The following is an 18822-nucleotide window of genomic DNA, read 5'->3' as shown; positions in this document are numbered from 1 at the left end:
TGCGTCTTCATTCACAGTATCATGCAGCGCACGTTGCTGCTGATCACTGTCGCTAAAATCTTCTTCAGAACTGCTACAATCATGATCAGAACTGTCCAAAATCGCCTGCAAAGCCTCACTTGAAGTCAGTTTACGTTTCGCCATATTCACAGCTGTTACATGCGAATCACGTCACATGACCGGCCAAAACAACCACAGACTTGTCGAAATACAACGTAGTAATAATACCCACGCCAAACCGTCAGTTATACTACTTGCCAGGCATTCATATAACCACAGGCAAATGTGCCGGATAATTCCGGCAGTATGGCGTTAGCAATAAAACAACGGTGCCGGATATATCCGGCAGAGGGCGGTTAAGGGGTTAAAAGACAGTCAACAATTAACGTCATTTACCTTCGTTCCCGCGTTTGACTTGTGCTGTAAATCTCTTCCTCGTTTTCAGTTCACATGATTACGTAGTAGGCGTAATACGTGATGACGCGATACGTGACTCCGCCTCCTCCATTAGAGTATATGGACAAAAAACAGGTTCCAGTTATGACCATTACGCGTAGAATTTCGAAATAAAACCTGCCTAACTTTTCTAAGTAAGCTGTAAGGAATGAGCCTGCCAAATTTCAGACTTCTACCTACACGGGAAGTTGGAGAATTAGTGATGAGTGAGTCAGTCAAACAGGTTCCAGTTATGACCATTACGCGTAGAATTTCGAAATAAAACCTGCCTAACTTTTGTAAGTAAGCTGTAAGGAATGAGCCTGCCAAATTTCAGACTTCTACCTACACGGGAAGTTGGAGAATTAGTGATGAGTGAGTCAGTCAGTCAGTCAGTCAGTCAGTGAGTCAGTCGGTCAGTGAGGGCTTTGCCTTTTATTAGTATAGATACCCTGGGATCTTTTATGACTACAAAGAGTGAGGACCTTGGTTTTACGTCTTATTCAAAGGACAGCATCATTTTTACAGCACAGTGTCCCCGTCACTGCACAGGGACTTTGGGATCCACATTCAGACCACAGGGTAAGTGCCCCCTGCTGGCCTCACCGGCTCCTCTTCCAGTAGCAATCCAAGGTTTTCACAGATGGTCTCCCATGGGCCCAAACATGCTTAGCTTCAGTGGGTGGCTTCTTCTGAAGTGCATCAGGCAATTAAACAGCACTGTACTGACTTCTGCACTTTTAGTGAGACTCGGCCCAAGGCAGCAGCCATGCATTTTATAAGCAGATTAAAGAAAAGAAACAAAAACAATCAGATAAATTACAAATTGCTCAGACTTAGTTTATATGGGCTAAAGTAACAGAGGCAAAGGCGCCTTTAGACTGCAAAGCCATACTCGAGGCCGAGGTAATATTTTTTACCAAGGGGTCTCTGCTTTATCTGAGGAGAGAGTGGTGAATGTCCTAAAAATATACAAATTCATCCAGGAATGGGGGAAATAGATAGATAGATAGATAGATAGATAGATAGATAGATAGATAGATAGATAGATAGATAGATAGATAGATAGATAGATAGATAGATAGATAGATAGATAGATAGATAGATAGATAGATAGATAGATAGATAGATAGATAGATAGATAGATAGATACTTTATTAATCCCAAGGGGAAATTCACATACTCCAGCAGCACTTTACTGATACAAAAAACAATATGAAATTAAAGATTGATAACAATGCAGGTAAAAACAGACAATAACTTTATATAATGTTAACGTTTACCCCCCCGGGTGGAACTGAAGAGTCACATAGTGTGGGTGAGGAACGATCTCCTCAGTCTGTCAGTGGAGCAGGACAGTGACAGCAGTCTGTCTCTGAAGCTGCTCCTCTGTCTGGAGATGATCCTGTTCAGTGGATGCAGTGGATTCTCCATGATTGACAGGAGTCTGCTCAGCGCCCGTCGCTCTGCCACAGATGTCAAACTGTCTAGCTCCATGCCAACAATAGAGCCTGCCTTCCTCACCAGTTTGTCCAGGCGTGAGGCGTCTCTCTCTTCTTAATGCTGCCTCCCCAGCACACCACCTCGTAGAAGAGGGTGCTCGCCACAACCGTCTGATAGAACATCTGCAGCATCTTATTGCAGATGTTGAAGGACGCCAGCCTTCTAAGGAAATATAACCGGCTCTGTCCTCTCTTACACAGAGCATCAATATTGGCAGTCCAGTCTAATTTATCATCCAGCTGCACTCCCAGGTATTTATATGAAATTATATGAATTATATTATTATATTATAAAATTATATGAAATCCCCTTCTTGGTTTGAGGCCTTGCCGTGGCAGAAGGGTTTGCGTGGTCTACTTATTCTCAGAGCTATGTTGTCGGGAGCTACATGCTCCTGGTAGGGCTTCCCAAGGCAAACAGGTCTGAGGTGAAGATCCAGACTAACTCAATCCTGAGACCCCATATGGCTTTAAACCAAGGACTGGCGTTTCCCTTGCCCAGGAAAGGGTACCCGGGGCCCCACCCTGGAGCCAGGCCCAGGGGAGGGGCTCACTGGCGAGTGGCTGGTGGCTGGACCTTTGACCACGGGGCCCATCTGGGCTCAGCCCGAAGGAGCAATGTGGTTCCACTTTCTTGTGGGTCCACCACCTGCAAGAGAGGCCATAGGGGTCGGGTGCAATGCGAAATGGGTGGTGGCCGAAGGCAGGAACTCTGGCGTTCTGAACCTCGGTTGCCAAAACTGGCTCTTGGGACATAGAATGTTACCTCTCTGGTGGGAAGGAGCCTGAAGTGGTGTGAGAGGTTGAGAGGTACCGGCTAGATATAGTCGGGCTCACCTCTACACACGGTCTGGGCTCTGGATCCATTCCTCTTGAGAGAAGCTGGACTTTGTTCCACTCTGGAGTTGCTGTGGGTGAAAGGCGGTGGGCAGGGGTGGGCTTGCTTATGGCCCCCCGGCTCAAGGCCTGCACGTTGGGGTTCTCCCCGTTGGACGAGAGGGTTGCTTCCCTGCGCCTTCGAGTTGGGGGAAGCACTCTGACTGTTGTTTGCACTTATGCACCGAATGACAGTTCAGCATACCCGGCCTTCTTAGAGTCCCTGGAAGAGGCGCTGTGAGGCGCACCTCCTGGGGACTCTATCGTCCTGCTGGGAGACTTAAACGCTCACGTCAGCAATGACAGTGAAACCTGGAGAGGTGTGATTGGGAGGAACGGCCTCCATGATCTAAACTCAAGTGGTGTTCAGTTGTTGGACTTCTGTTCTGGCCATGGATTGTCCATAACAAACACCATGTTTGAGCATAAGGGTGTCCATAATTGCACTTGGCGCCAGGATACCCGAGGTCGCAGCTTGATGATCGACTTTGTAATTGTGTCATCGGATCTGTGACCTTATGTCTTGGACACTCGGGTGAAGACAGGGGCTGAGCTGTCAAATGATCACCACCTGGTGGTAAGTTGGATCAGATGGTGGGAGAGGCAGCCGGACAGACCAGGCAGACCCGAATGTATAGTGAGGTAGTGAGTGTCTGTTGGGAACGTCTGGAGGAGGAACCGGTCAGAAAGATCTTTAACTGCCACCTCCGGCAGAACTTCAACCTCATTCCGAGGGAGGCGAAGGACATTGACTCTGAATGGGCTCTCTTAGGCTGCTGCCCCCGCAACCCGACCTCGGATAAGTGGTGGATAATGAATGGATGGATGGTGAGGGAAATCAGAAATGATGGTCTTGCTATTTGTCCTGGACTGAAGAACCCGACAGGTCAAGAAGAGCAATTTATGCATCGGAGTTCTACTGAGGAACCTAAACTCATTTTAATGCCATTCATTAGTTAGACTGCTTCAGGTGAACCTCAAACAACTTTAACAGTAGAGGGAAAAATTGTTTCCTTTGTAGTTGACACGGTTGGTTGCAACAAAATCCTCCATTAATTCAGCTGATTTTGACAATGTCCACTGTCAGATAAACATTTTACAATAATAGGGGCCAAAGGCACTCTGACCTCGACTCCAGTTACTTCAGACTTACATGTTCAGTGGGGACCATTAAAAGATAAACATGTCCTCCTGCTTTCCACTGCAACATCCATCTAATTGTTAGGAAGGGACCTGCTTTAAAAATCTGGATAGGTGTTGTGGTTTTATGGAAGGACCCATAAGGGGAAGGGGGAGAAAACGCGCTCAGGGTATTATCTCCCCTGTATCACTAGATGGCAGTGCCCCTGGGTTGCAGTGGTGCCTCGGATTCCCATAGGGCACCATGGGACATGGAGTTTTACAACTCAGCCCTGTTGGGTTCTGGAGGTGCCACCAGGGGGTGCTGCAGGGGCTGCAGAGCTCTACTTTGCTTTTGGACCATGCTCGCAGGCCATTCACAGTATTCCCAAGTGCAGGATAAAAGGACCCAGCGACCACTGCTCCAGAAGCCAGAGTCGGGAGGATGAGGGACGAAGCTTGCTGGAGGAGGAGTGCAGGCAGAACGAGAGACAGAGACAGAGAAAAGAAGGCCTAGTGTGCTTTATTTGTACTGTGATGTGAAGGTGGGAAATGGTTTGGGAAGCGTTTCCCACAGATAAATAAAAGCCTGTGTGTTGCTGGACTTGTGCCTTGTGTCTGTCTGTGTCAGTTTTGGGGTGCTGCCTTAGCATGGCTCAAGAGATCATTTGTCTAGGTTTAAACTTTCTGACAATTTCTAGACACCCAAAGCTTCTTAACCTCTTCTTTGTGCTCATCAATACCTTCTGAAACCTGAAGTAAAACAGGGTGTACCTCCTGTGATATCTGCAATGTTAAAGCGGGGCGGCATAATCCCACACACAAGTCCTTGTAACAGCCGCATCTTCCCTATTCAGAAAGCACAGACAGGCGCATCGAGGTTTATACGAGATTTACGAGCTTGAGTTATTCTGCTGTTCCTAGTAGTTTCAGGTCCATCCTCTATTTTGACGTCTATACCACCAGATACAATGTGGACAGTTGAGTCGGCAGGGTTTTTGTGAAAGTCCAACATTGTTTCACAAAGTGTAAAATGAGATCTGGATGGTGTGAAATTCACAAATTCAGCACTAGTTCAGGGTATTGTTCTCCTACTCTCAAGGCGTGTGAGGACGGCAGTTTAAAATAACTAAAAGCGTTTGTTGAGAAAAGCCACAAAGCATTGTTATCTAAACTGCAGTTTTGCCAAACCAAACTCCGATACCTGGGTCATGACCTGTGTGATACGACACGAGCCGTTTCTCCAGAGCGTAGAGCTGCCATTCACAACACACCTCGGCCAGTAACTCACAAACTAATGTGTAAGCGTAGAGGGATGTGTGGCTACTGCAGACAGAGGACTTCAGAGACTGCATTAGTAGTGTGGCTACTCCTGACCCCATACAGTGGACTGACAAAGCACAGGAAAGTTTCCATGAAACCAAAGGATTTTCTCTGGCTGTACTCGCTCACAAATACAATTCCAGGTATGGTCCGATTATTCTAAGGCCTTCAGTCCAGTGGCTGCAGCCCTCCCAGTGTGTCTTAGAACCGTCGCAGCAGCACAGCCTTTACTGTTCGGACGTCATGTCACCCTCCTAGTCCCACATGCAGTGGCTCCTGTTCTGCAGCTACTCAGCACTTGGCAGTTTCTGTGCTGGGTAAATGTCAATCATCCATTTTAGGTGCTCCTAAAATTTGCTTTGACTAGAGCTTGTATACAAGGTAAAGATCAGACTGTTACCATTCACACTGACTCCCGCTATGCTTTTCGGGTACTCCATGATTTTGGGTCTTGTGGATTTTTAACATCCTCTGGCTCTCCTATTACACACAGCATGATCATTTTAAATCTGTCCAGTGCTTGATTAAATGTGAGGCACATAGTAAGTAAAGGCAATGACACGGTGACCGGAGGAAATACTAGGCGCTCCAAACAAGCTGCCATGACAGGATCCTCAATACTCCGATGTCCTCTCTCAACTCCGCGGGTGGACCTCACTCAGTGACTTAACATACAAACTCAAGTTAGTGACAAAGAAAGGCGGGTCTGGATGCCAGTCGGATGTGTGCCTGACACTGAAGGTCTGTGGCTTTATAAAGATGGCCACCTTGTAGCCCCACAGTCCCATTACCTCTGGTTGGCCCAAACTTCTCAGGGTCCATCTCATTTGTCAAAAGGGGAGATGCTTTCCCTTATTAAGCAAATGTGGTTTGCCAACCATGCCTGGCCGGTGCTTTTCTTCCACCCTGTGGCACTTTTGTACATTTACAAATGGATTTTTGGTTAGAGAGAGAGAAGAAGGTGGAAGGCAGGAGGTGAAGGAGCCGGTCCAGGAGCAATCGAGTGAGAGCAGGCTCACTGGGGGGACAGCCCTGGTAGGGTGTAAGGCAGACACTCGGGGCAGTAGGAAGCGGTCACTCCTGCTGAGCTGTTCCGTGGAGCAGGAGTGACCAGGGATGTGAACGGCTCACTGTATAAGACTGGGAAGGCAGCAGGAGTCGGAGATTTGGGATTGGAACCCCAGCGAGAGCACCCTGGCCGTTGGTGGAACCCGAGTCTCAGTCCGGGAAAGTAGCCAGGGGGCAGAAGGCAACTGGACGTGGAGAAGGTCAGCTGCAGGAAACTGCAGACTTTACCTTTAATACTTATGTCTATTAGGATGGCACCGTGTCATAAAACAGATCTGAACTGGACGACCTGTGCAACAACCTGCAGCTGCTCCTTTGACTTGCAAACAAATGGACGTCTGTTTTCTGGCTTTGTTGTATGGCATTAACACGTTCTCTCAGGTCTGCTTCCTCTCGGGCTGAGTCAGCATTACCACCTGCCTTGACTGAACCTGCTCGCTCCTTCCATCGAGGAGACTTTGTGCTTATTTAAGTGTGCCAGTGAAACGACGCCTTGGCCCAACGTTGGAAGAGCCCTCTGCAAGTACTGCTGTCAAATGTGAAGGAGAGCCAGCATGGGCTCCCGCATCCCACTGTCGACTCACACCTGCCCAAGACAAAGACTTGTCATCCTCATCCTGCTGATCGTCAGCAGCTTCCACCTCCCCAAAGGCATTTTGTAGGCTCATTAGGATTAGAAGAACGACAGCAGCCCAGACATCTCACTAAAGCTCCTGAATTTCACTAATATCCTTCATTTTCCAAATTTGTATAAAGCACTTTTTCTCACAAGTCACAATAAAGGAGACCCCTCACACGTCCGCACCCCAGATGAGCACAGCCACACCATGGTGTAGATGGCAGTAATGCTTACTAGGCCTTCTGTCACATTTGGGCCTCCTGTTAGGTTTGTATCGGCTTTCCACATTCATTTAGTGCAGGGATTCAATTATTCTCAGCACCTTTTACATTAAATGATTAGATTGGACTTACTGGGTGGGTAAATTATAAAGTTCAAACTGTAACCAATAATTGGCTCTGCTTTGTCACATCAAGAACAATAGCAATACATACCATAGTCGGACTGTTCTAACGTTAATAGACAACAATGAGCATCAGACATTTTAGACCAACTGGTTTGTTGTTGCAAACTCTAACCCTCATTTCTACAAACGTGATGTTCTTGTTTTTTGTGTCTTAATTACACAAACACAATTTTGAAATATTATTAAGTGGCTCCTAAATTGGCTTCATTAACAACAAAGTAGCTTAGCCTTCGTTTTTATCTGAAAATGAGTGAAGTTATCCCAGCGTTAGTGTTGGCTTGATGTTGTAGTTGTACTAGAAGACCACTAGAGGGCGCTTAAAGAGCGGGCTGCTTAACGGAATTCAGCAAAAGTCTCGTTAAGTCCTCAATAACTCCACGGCAAAATTAGTCAATGGGCCCCTCGCATATGTCATGCCATCAACAAGATGGTGGAATCTTTGACAGATTATTTAATAGAATTAGTAATTCCTAGCCACTTACAATGAGCTCAATCAGGTCTGTTGTTTCTGTCCTTAGTTTATTCGAGGCAGCTTTGGTTACAACACAATTAGCACACAAGAGACTGATTCGGGATCAAGATGAATGACCAAGAATGGAGCCTGCAGACTTGTGGCTTAAAGGTGAAGGACTTGGCTGCTGTGCCTTACTGCTGACGCAGAGATCCAGTGGGCAAAAACTGCAATCGGAGAAAAGATCGGAAGGAAACTGAGAGACAACGGATTGGCTCACGTGACTTAGCATCTAGGAGTTTAGCCTTAATTTTAGTGTCACTGCACTCCCTCAGCTTATATTCTCACCTTTAGCTCCAGCAGGCAATGAACAATTTGTAATAATCTGAATCTAAAAGTATTGTGGACATCTATTTTGAAGAACTCATAAGCATTATTGAGAGACATTGAGGAAAATGATGCAATATGAATTGTGCAATGACTGCTGCCTCCAAATGCAGAATTGTGGGTTTGAGCCCTCAGCCCCGTCGCTGTCTGCAGGTCCTCTGCACTTTGTCTCCAGACGCTCAAATGTTCCTTCCATTCCCAAAGATGTTCATGTTGGCCTCATTTGAAACTCTAAGTAGCCTGACTGGGTGTGTGCTGTGTGAATGGCCTCATGTCTCAGTGTGCCAAACCGCTTCTTATTCTAATACTTCCAGGCACCTTACAACCACCTTGTAAAAAATAGAACACAAAACACGTCACAAAATACATTCCAACAGATGGTGCATCACAGGTGTTAACATGGAATACGCCGAGAGCTTCACAGAAACTGCCTTATATCACAGGTATTTGGCTGATACCTTCATACAAGGGGGTTAGAAGAACATTATGGTGCCCACGCCCAGACACCTAACCCAGAGGACCATGTAGGAAAAACGTTGTCATTTCTGTGTGGTGGGCCAGAGATGTGCAAATCCTCTTAAAAGAAACTCGGCAATGTGCACTTTATTCGCAATGTCTGAATTGCTGGTTTGTAATATTAAACTGCCGAGCAGAGGGGGAAATCAAGAAAAAATGTGTCTTTGTCCCGAACATTATGGAGGGCGCTGTAATTCGGGACATCTTCTCAGTAAGCTATCTTTTAAAGAAAGGCAATAAAACATAAAACAAAGCCTAAATGGCATTGGAAAAGTAACCATTCTACTCATGTGTCGGTCATTTTAAAGCCGGTGGCCCTGAACGGTAAAACGAAAGTTACAAAAAGAAGAGTGCAAAATTAACATTAAAAAGTGTGAGTGTAAAATTAACAAAAATGAGAGTGTGAAGTTAACGTTAAATAATAAAGAGGTTAGCATTAAGGGATAAAGAGATGGCTCTGGCTGCACCCACTCTGGGAAATGGAAACCGAAATAACGCGCAGGAGCCCCCAGGCCGTTTCCTTCGCTGTCAACTGTTGTTGAAAGTTTGTGAACGGAGACACGGACGCAGATATGAAGTAAATGAATGTGTCGATGTGTAGGAATCACGCACACGAAGGACCACGGGAGCTCTGTTTCACAATCGCCATTTCCCATTCACTAGTGCAGCGGTCCGCGGCCATCGCCCCGGTAGGTGAACGGAAGAGGACGGCGGCGGCACATCCAAAGCCAGGGGCCCAGTAACTGCGTGGAAAAGGCAAGAAATCCCACGGACCCCCTAAGCGCGTCTTGCCCCCCAATCCATGATACAAGCGATGTGATGAGGACTGCGGCCAGCGATTTGAAAGCTGACGGTTTTCAAATGTTAGACCAATGGCTGCCCTTGTTAAAAGTCCTAACAGCAACTGTCATCGGTCACACGGAAATCATATCACGTGAAAAATAAAACAAGAATAACCTGACCTGATAGAAAACAATTTAATGTGTGCTTTCTGTCATTAATGTCACCATACACATTAATGAAAACAGCACATGGAACAAATAACCTGCGATGGCCGCTCAAAAGTAAAATCCATGCAGCAGTAGGTTGAAATGTCTTTGTATTAAATGTCCATCCCTTAAATAAAGAAATAACTCACAAATATTTTAGCTAGTGTTTCAATTTTAAGTGACATATTCATGTTTCTGAATTAATGTATTTACAGAGGCATCCCGATACACATAAATGACGTACAACAACTTATTTAAAAGAAAATCTGTATGTAATTAAATATGTGTACATTTTATTCAACTTTTTGTCTATGCGTCTTTATGTATATTTTTTTCTGCTTAATATTATATCGCGCCCCCCGATGGACAAGCAACCCCATTGCCCACAGTCGTACACGTTCGGAGTGCTCGGCCAGGAAGCGCATGTATAACATTTATGCCGAAATGAATACACCTGTTTATTGTATTGTGTTGTACTTTTGCGATCAGTTATTTATTAAACGTGTAATATCACTCGAGATGTTTTACTGTTTTACCACCCCAACAGCCCCCCCGTGTCTGCGTGGATTTTCCTCGCACACATTAAAGTTGCACCGCGTGTTTTCCACCTTTCGACTTGAGCAATGCCGTGGAGGGTCAGAGGATGGCGCCCGTGCCTGCTGGATGAGCATCGCAGGAGCAAAATCCATTCACTTGAAGGCCGGGAGTGGGATTGGCACTCGGTGAACTGGAGCTGCCAGCTGGCCAGAACGCCTAGTGAGTTATTGTACCTTAATGCATAAATAGTAGACCATGAAAAACTCCAATAAGGGTGGGTGCTTATCTCAGCCTAAACTCGGGACAGGTGACTCCTGGGCTGGGATTTCAACCCTTTAGCAGCCGCACGAGGCTGTCCTCTCCGTCCAGAGGAGCGCACGAGGCTGTGGAATCAATGTCTTCTTACTGTCACCCCTTCTATAAGGCAGTCCGGGGGGAAATTAGAGGGGCAGCACGCTGTGGGAAGCCGGGGCTAACTGTTACTCTTTATTGTCATGTTGCGCAGAGATGGCGCCGCTACCTCCCAGGAAGGACAACATACAGGGGTCGTCCCTGTATACGCTCAGATATCCACCCCACGACGGGGGCTTGAGTTCTCTCTATATCGTTCATCCATGATTTCTTCCAGAGTTGCAGTGTGGAATACCCCGATGGATCCTTTGGCGGTGTTCTTTCTGACCGACATTCCGCAGCGAACATACAAACCTCACACCAGCCAACTTCGAACTTGCCGTCAGCTTACAGTGTCCGCCACGAGGTGGCAGCAGAGCCCCGTAACACGCGCGTCTTGCGCTCCTCATTCATCCGCAGGTCTCCTTCACATTTTCCCTTTCATTGCTGTTTTCAAGCTGTTACTTTTTGATGTTAATTTCGCACTCTCACTTGCAAATCTTAATTTGGATTCTATTTTTTTTGTTTTGTTTTTTGCCTTTAGCTCTTTGGAGTCCCCATAGTTTCTCTCCGTACTCATAACACTTTCATTGGTTGAAAGGTTTTCCAGGGAGACAGAACTGGTAAAGAAGTCCTGGGCTCAATCCTCAGTAAAGACAAAAGGAATGACTGGGCTGCTGTGAATCTTACTGCTTGATGACTAGTGTGGTTTTTTTGGTTGATGGGCTGCCATTAACTCTTTCAGGGCTGATGTCAACTCTTGTCAAAAGGAGGAGTTGACGATGGTAATCAACTGTAAACTGTGACAAAACCAACCGTTATATTTTAGTTGGACACTCGTTGCTAGAAAGACAGTTAGCTTCATTGGTTTGACTGAGATTTGCTGCGCTCGTGTGAGTAGCAAGGCGCAAACAAGAGCAAAAATGGCACTGACATCTGGCAAGAAATCAAAGCAAATGCGTAAAGCAAAATACTCTGTGGACGAAGTTTTGCCTATCATCTCTGAACTGGACTATGACTTGTCGGATTCCGGTTTTGATACAAGTGATCGAAAACGAATGTGAGGTTCCAGCTTCAGCTGATTGGTCCCCAGCTAATCGTGGTGCTGAACAGGTTCATATAGCTGACACGCCTATGGCAATGTTCAGCAAGGAGAACTGTCACTTAACAATGATAAGAGGTAGAAACCAGATTGCAAAGCACGACCATGACTGGTGCTGATACTGCCACAGCCACGCAAAGACAGCCTGGCAGCAAGCCTGCCGCACATTCTTGGCCAACTGGCAGCCTACGGCATGCAGCAACAGACGTTTTATGTTGATTTCTGTGTGAAACCATTGCTTTTCAGAAATTATGTTTTTTGGAAAAAATATTCAGCCCTCAAAGAGTTAAAGCAAGGTGTGTTGGCCTTTCAATGTGGGTGTTAACTGCAATAAAAGTCAGCACACTTGTGCTGCCTGTTGAAATGAAGATGACAGATTTTGTAGTGTTGGTTGTGATTGCTTGTACTGTACAAATAATGCCCAACTACTGTACACATGTAATCACCGAGGAGGGTAAAAAATTGAGCACAGTGACCTTTGCCTGCAGTGGGTTGGCACTCGATCCAGGAATGGGTTTGTCACATTAAAGTGACAAGTAGCAGCAGCACATCTGTGTACCGTGTGACTGTCATATGTGACCGGTGTATGTCGGGTTGGGAGTCCAAAGGGGTTTCTGTGTAGACAGGAAGTCTTTCCTTATTGGCCACGTTTAAAGAAACTTTAATCATATGGTCAACCAGTTTTGGAGTTAGTTTTAATTTTAATGAAGATAAGGGGGGACTTTTAGTTTCCTAATCAGATTTCACGCTCATATTAAAAAAAACAAACAAACCAAAACTTGACTTTCTCCAGTAAAGGAAGAGCACGGCGGAGGCAGAGGCTTACAAAAAGCTGCACAGTACGTCCGACGCATGAAGTGAACTGAACAATAGACCTGAGTGGAGCTTTGTGCAGGTTTTAGTAACCAGAGAAGAGCAGACATTTCTGTACCTCGTCCCTTTAATATTTCATCTCACTCCATTACTTTTGGCCAAGTGTCCTCCATAAACAGGCAACATTGTGCTGCAGTGGTCAGCAGTGCGGCCTCCCAACCCTCCATTTCTGTATTTGACCCTCCGGTTGTACAGCCATCTCCATTTATAAAGGAGGTCTGGACAGGGGCCATAGGTGTGTGTGTGTGTGTGTGGTCTTTAGCCCAGTTCTGCAGGCCCACAAACCTCAACTAGCAGGGCTGTCTGTATATAAGTGACATGTACCAAAGGTCTGGAAGGACGCTCTGGTGGTCCCTGCTCCCAAAGTCAGTTCCCCCAAAGCTCTTAATGATTTTAGGCCAGTGGCTCTCACATCAGTCTTAATGAAATCATTTGAAAAGTCGATAAATCAGAATCTCTCAAGCAAACCGAACCTGCACTGGACTCCACGCAGTTTGCTTACAGGCCAAATAGAAGAGCAGAGGATGCCACCGTTCCATTGCTGTAGTTAGTCCTCAGACATTTGCAGGGCATTGGGTGACAGGCTGGACTTTTGTTGCATTTAACACAAGTGACCCCCCCTTTAAATCAGAAGGCTCTTAGGACAATAGCCTGGTGGGCTGGATGCTGGAATTCTTCAACAAACAGGACACCCAAAGTGAGTGAATAGCTGGCACCCAGTCCGACTAGGGCTGCTCTTCAGCTGGCACTCCACCAGGTTTTACTTGTCGTCCTGCGTATGAAGACGGGTCAGCGTAGACGGGAGAAGAGGGTTGTGTGAAAGTGTGCAGCCGACTCCTCCGGCAGATGGACGCTGGTCACGAGTTTGAGGAGCGCTGTGAGGAGTCTCCTCTGCTGTTAAGTGAATCGGATACTAAGGCTGTGATCATTGATTTTAGAAAAATGGTACAAGTCATGAAGATGTACACATTAAAGGTCAAACTGTGTGACATTGTAGAAATATTTGGGGACAGGAATTGACTCTAAACTAAAGTTTGAGGCAAAGTGTGAAGCTGAATGTAGAAAGGCGTTTTATTTTCTGGTTGAGGTGAAAGTTAAGTGAAGTGACCCCTTTTATTGGCAAACTAGAAAGATTACCAGACGCAGGCATTGGAGGAAACTCAGGCCCCTTCTTCAGACTGGCTGACTGTCTCACTGCGCTTTGATTCTTGGTTTGGAAAGTTAAATGGAGTTAAATGGTCGAGTCGGCTGATTGGGGTCTCTCAACTCGGCCCACCATTTCTGTACTCTTGGCCGTTAAAGCGCCACCTTAACTCATGGCTCCCGTCCTTTGCGTTGTTCCCAAACGTAGAACAGAAAGATGAAAACATAAATCTGATCCTGCGGCAGTCGCACCGCTCAAGACATCTCAGAGTGATTTCTTATTTTCATTTTGATTTCTATTATTTTGTGTTTTTCATGAAACCTTTTATTTTGACACACGTTTTTATTGTACGTGAATGCATTTCTACACGTCTGGGTCGGTCTGTTTTTATTCATTTGTTGTCCAAAGGGGTCAGCCAGTCTCTGGTACTCTGTGGTACAAGTGAAGCAAACCGAAGCGGTCACAAGAAATGACTACAGGAAATGTTATAATTAATCGTATCTGTTCCAAATTCATGATGTAATAAATGTGTACAGACTAATAAAGACAACTCTTAGTCGTTACACTTAAAAACGTCAACGAGTGAGAAGAGATGGCCGAGCTCACAACGCAGCCTGCTTACGAAATGCACACAAATGTCCGCCTCAGCTGGGAAGGGCGTCCATTACTTAGACCTGCTTACTGAATGAACTCTTCATTTAAGATGATTACTTAAAAGAATATTTAGAGCAACTTCAGAGTCAAGTATAAAAAATGAAATTGTCTGATAAATATGCAAGAGCAAAAATAGCAACAATACAAGTGATAATTTGGAGGAAACTCCAAAGTAGTTTAAAGTCTAATTTTAGGTTGCAAGTGCTAACCGTATTTAATCACACTAAAGTAGATCTCCATCCATCCATCCATTATCCAACCCGCTGAATCCGAACACAGGGTCACGGGGGTCTGCTGGAGCCAATCCCAGCCAACACAGGGCACAAGGCACGGAACCAATCCCGGGCAGGGTGCCAACCCACCGCAGATCTGTTTTATATAAAGACTGTGAACGAGTCATTTAAAAGTAATCTTAAACATTCATATTACAAAAAACAGTAAACGTGATTGAAGAGCAGAAACTCACCTGAGTGTTCGTCTCTCCTTTTCAGATAATTCAGGATTTCTTTATTTTGCCGTAACAATAACTGAATGTCTTCAAGAAGTTTGTTCTTCCCACTTCTCTCAAAACACACGCTGTTCAGATAAAGTGCAGCTGCCGCCATAAAAAGCACCATCAGGCAAAATGTTTTATTGTAAGTGAGCTTCATAGTTCACTGTGGAAAAGAAAACAAGGCGTCTAAAAATCAGTCTGGAAAAATGGTGTCTTCATCGGGAGCGGTTTGACTGCCAAGGCCTTGAAATTCAAACATCTGCCTCTTTGATGCTACGCTGGAGTTGAGCTCAGAGATGAGCGAGCTTCGCTAGTCCGCTGCCTTTATTATGAAGTATCCATCCCGTGTGATGAAGACCCCCTAACCTTCACATGTTAAAGGGAGTGGTGGGCACAAAGCTGTTTGCCCCCATCATTCACACATCACCTTCTGTACAGCACACCATCACAAAGTGACTGTAGAAAAGCATACAATATTGGATAGCGAGGTGCGATAATACTCAATAGAGCCCAGTCAGTGATATCTGAGCACAGCATTGTGTGAGAAGTGACAGCACTGGGGTCAGTGAGGGGGGCTTGCTGTGTGCTGAAAACCCAAAAGGTCTCCAATGTCTAAGACTACTAACTACTGTAACTATTGTGAATTTCCCCCTGGGATTAATAAAGTATCTATCTATCTATCTATCTATCTATCTATCTATCTATCTATCTATCTATCTATCTATCTATCTATCTATCTATCTATCTATCTATCTATCTATCTATCACAATACTTCACAATCTTTTAAAAAATGTATTTGTAGACACTTTGTAGGCTTTACTAAACAATTGCTCACCTCAGTAAGAAAGATGTGCTAAACACCAAAAACAATTTCATACGTCAGTATGAAGGGGAAGCAGACGAACAGCCAGGTGGGCATTTCTTCAGCTCCAAATGAAGGCCTGCATTACAATCTGCGTCCTCCGTCTCTCTTCTCAATGTCACTCTGTTGCACTTTGTTCCAACATACACATCCCACAGCACAAGTTTACTTTCTTTCAAATTATTATCTTTCGGCTTTTTCAAGATTTTCTTGAATTATCTTCATTAAGTTCTTCTTACCCAAAAATAGAAACAAACAAAGACTTAGGCTCACACCTTGACATTTTATGCACTAAAGCAGGTTAATAAAATGTGAAAAAAATGCACAACAAATAAGGGCATTAAATTGAAAGAGAACTCTTATGGTGTTCAGTTCTTATAATCTGAAACAAAACAAATCAACAGAACAGGGCAGAGCAGCAGCGCCTTCGGCACAAGAGCAGGACGATCAATAAACGTGAAGGAGCGGGATGAGCGCAACGTGAAGAGATCACAGAGACGGCGAAGGCCAAAACAGCCTCCTTATGAAATGAAGACCCTCACTTGCCTGAGCTCTATCATCATCATTCCTCCACTGGAGGGGACACTCGTCTCCATTGACTGCTCCCTACAAGTTTTTAAATACATTTGATAGTTTTAATCTCCAATGACCAATTGTATATCTAACGGAGGTGGTGTTTTTTTTTTTTTTAATAGAACTTAAAGTATTTCGTTCAAACAGTTCTCATCACTCACGTGACTGAGTTCTAAGAACAAAACCTTCGCCATGGATTTTTTTTTCCTCTTTCTATCCCCAACTGCCTGTGTAAATGTTGAAGAGCGTGGGATCAGTACATTTATTTTAACGATTTGTCTTTGAAATGTCTTTGTACTGAGTTATTGGGTGGCAAGTAATGAATTATTATTATTATTATTATTATTATTATTCTACTAAATCTTATGCCCCATTTTTCTTTGTTGATGAGCCCCAGTTGAAAAGTTAACAGAACAGATAGTAAAGACGCCAAAATGACAGAAAATACAACTAACAAGCAGGGCCATCTTAACAGCAGTATGGACCGACCGCCAATCAAGCCCCCCATCCCACCACACCACCACTCAACAAGTCACAACATACATAGATTAGCATGGGGCACTTATGCTTGTGGGGACCACGGCGTTAAGATGGCCCCGCTAACAAGTGACATTTCTCGATACCATTTAAGTTTACTGCCTGCCTTCATTTACAGGACACCCTGGGAAAACCAACCCCGTTAGTTTACTTAGTAATTAAAAATCCCTTCGACAATTTACTTGAACGGCTTTCCAACTGAAATTGGTAAGTCTTCATAAATAACTGCGAGCTGCCCTTTGAGTTAAAGATGATTTCTGTCGTCATAAATAACACATTCTTAAATTGCTGAGCCTTCTGATGCTAATTCTTCTGGCCAGGAAACAGTCGAATGACACACAACGAAGTCGCGACTGCCACGACTGACTGGATGAGTCAATAAACGGTTAACGTACTTGAGTTACAGGCTGGACCGCAGAAACCCTTCCTTGTTGTTTGATTTTATTTTCTTACTCGATGCTCTGTGCAGTCTGTGAAGGATCGACGTGGACAGACAGAGGCTGACAAAAGAAGGACTCAAATCACACGAGGACGACAAGTTACACACCGCGGGGTGGCCGTGATGGACTCATGTAAAGCCTCGCGATGTCGAGCGATTTGAAATTGGGGTTCAGTGCCAAGCCCCTGGGGGTCATCGTTAGAATATAAACTGATCGGACAGACGCACAATTTACGACGTGATTACGAGACTTTACACGTAACGCGCTGTTAAACATCCGCTAAACATAACCGTGCCAATGCAAATGATCCGCACTGACATCTCAGTAACAGGCTGCCCACCGGTGCCGTCGGTGTGTCGCAACAAGGAGTCAGGGGTTCAGATCACGGCAGTGCGGCGTCATAAACTGGCGGGCGGTTTTCTTTTTATGTCATTCGTGAAGTTTAAAATATACAATATTGTAATTTATAATCGAACATAATCACATCTGTCTCTGCTCTCACTAGCCGCTTGCCTGCTTGTCTGTTGATATAAATATAAATTAAAATATCTAACTGTAACATAGAGCTAATACCGTTGGCTTCCATGTCTGTCTATTATGCAAGTGCCTTATCTGTCTATCACATGTACTTTAAATCCATGCTTAAGTCCTTAAACAATAAAAAATAAAAATACCACGATTTTGACTGACTGACAAAGCATACCAATTTATTTAGTTATATTTTTAAAGTAATGTCATCCTGCCAAAAGTCAGTTTTTATGTTTTATTGTTTTAAAGATTTAAGCCTGGATTTAAATTGCTCGCGATGCTCTTTTCAGTTTTCCACAAATTGCAGAATTTTAAGTTCTTCAAGAGCTATGCAGACAGACAGACAGACAGAGCTCTGAATAACAGACATTCAGAAGAGCCACTAGATAGATAGATGGACAGATAGAGAGTGAAAGGCGCTATATAACAGATAGATAGATAGATAGATAGATAGATAGATAGATAGATAGATAGATAGATAGATAGATAGATAGATAGATAGATTGATAGATAACAGTATTGACTATGACAGGTTTTATTTTATATCTATATATATTGTGCCCCAAACTAATTTACGTTCAATGGATGACAGACCCTTTGGCTCTATGGTGCCCGACTTTAGGATGAGTGCCACTCATTAATGAGATCAGCTGACGCAGTTTTCAGACCCTCATTTGTTCAGGAAGGCGCTGAATGGACCCTCACATTTTGCTCAGGAGGGTTTCTGTTTGTATCACAACTTGTTTTTTGCTCGTAGTATTTGTATTTTATTCTGGCTTATTGTGTTTTATTCAGTTTCAATACCTTGCTGCATTTATCTTTATTTACTGTTTTATGACGAATGCTATATTGTGTATGCCTCGTTCTTCATTCTAAATTTCTGTGAAGAGCTTTGAGAATTGGAAAGGCGCTACATAAATAAAATGTATTGTTTGTATTATAATTCTAGCCATCTGCTTCTTATTACTGTTCCCACAGTTCCTCTTTGAGTCCTGTT

At 44.5% G+C, this 18822-nt stretch overlaps 1 protein-coding gene across 1 annotated transcript in view; it reads right to left on the bottom strand.

Moving 5' to 3' along the window:
- LOC114654206 (probable polypeptide N-acetylgalactosaminyltransferase 8) overlaps positions 1 to 17340 on the bottom strand; it is a 57012-nt gene extending 39672 nt beyond the window's left edge. Inside the window, exons 1-3 of the mRNA XM_051929560.1 lie at positions 17253 to 17340; positions 15721 to 15978; positions 14858 to 15047 (exon numbers count right to left, since the gene is read on the bottom strand). Of these exons, the coding sequence (XP_051785520.1) occupies positions 14858 to 15041 (184 nt within the window). The 5' untranslated portion in view covers positions 15042 to 15047; positions 15721 to 15978; positions 17253 to 17340. The remainder of the gene's footprint in view (positions 1 to 14857; positions 15048 to 15720; positions 15979 to 17252) is intronic.
- Positions 17341 to 18822: the final 1482 nt, after the last annotated feature.

This window comes from Erpetoichthys calabaricus, chromosome 7, assembly GCF_900747795.2.
Source record: "Erpetoichthys calabaricus chromosome 7, fErpCal1.3, whole genome shotgun sequence".
Taxonomy (NCBI): Eukaryota; Metazoa; Chordata; class Cladistia; order Polypteriformes; family Polypteridae; genus Erpetoichthys; species Erpetoichthys calabaricus.
This window is presented reverse-complemented; position numbering and strand designations above follow the sequence as displayed.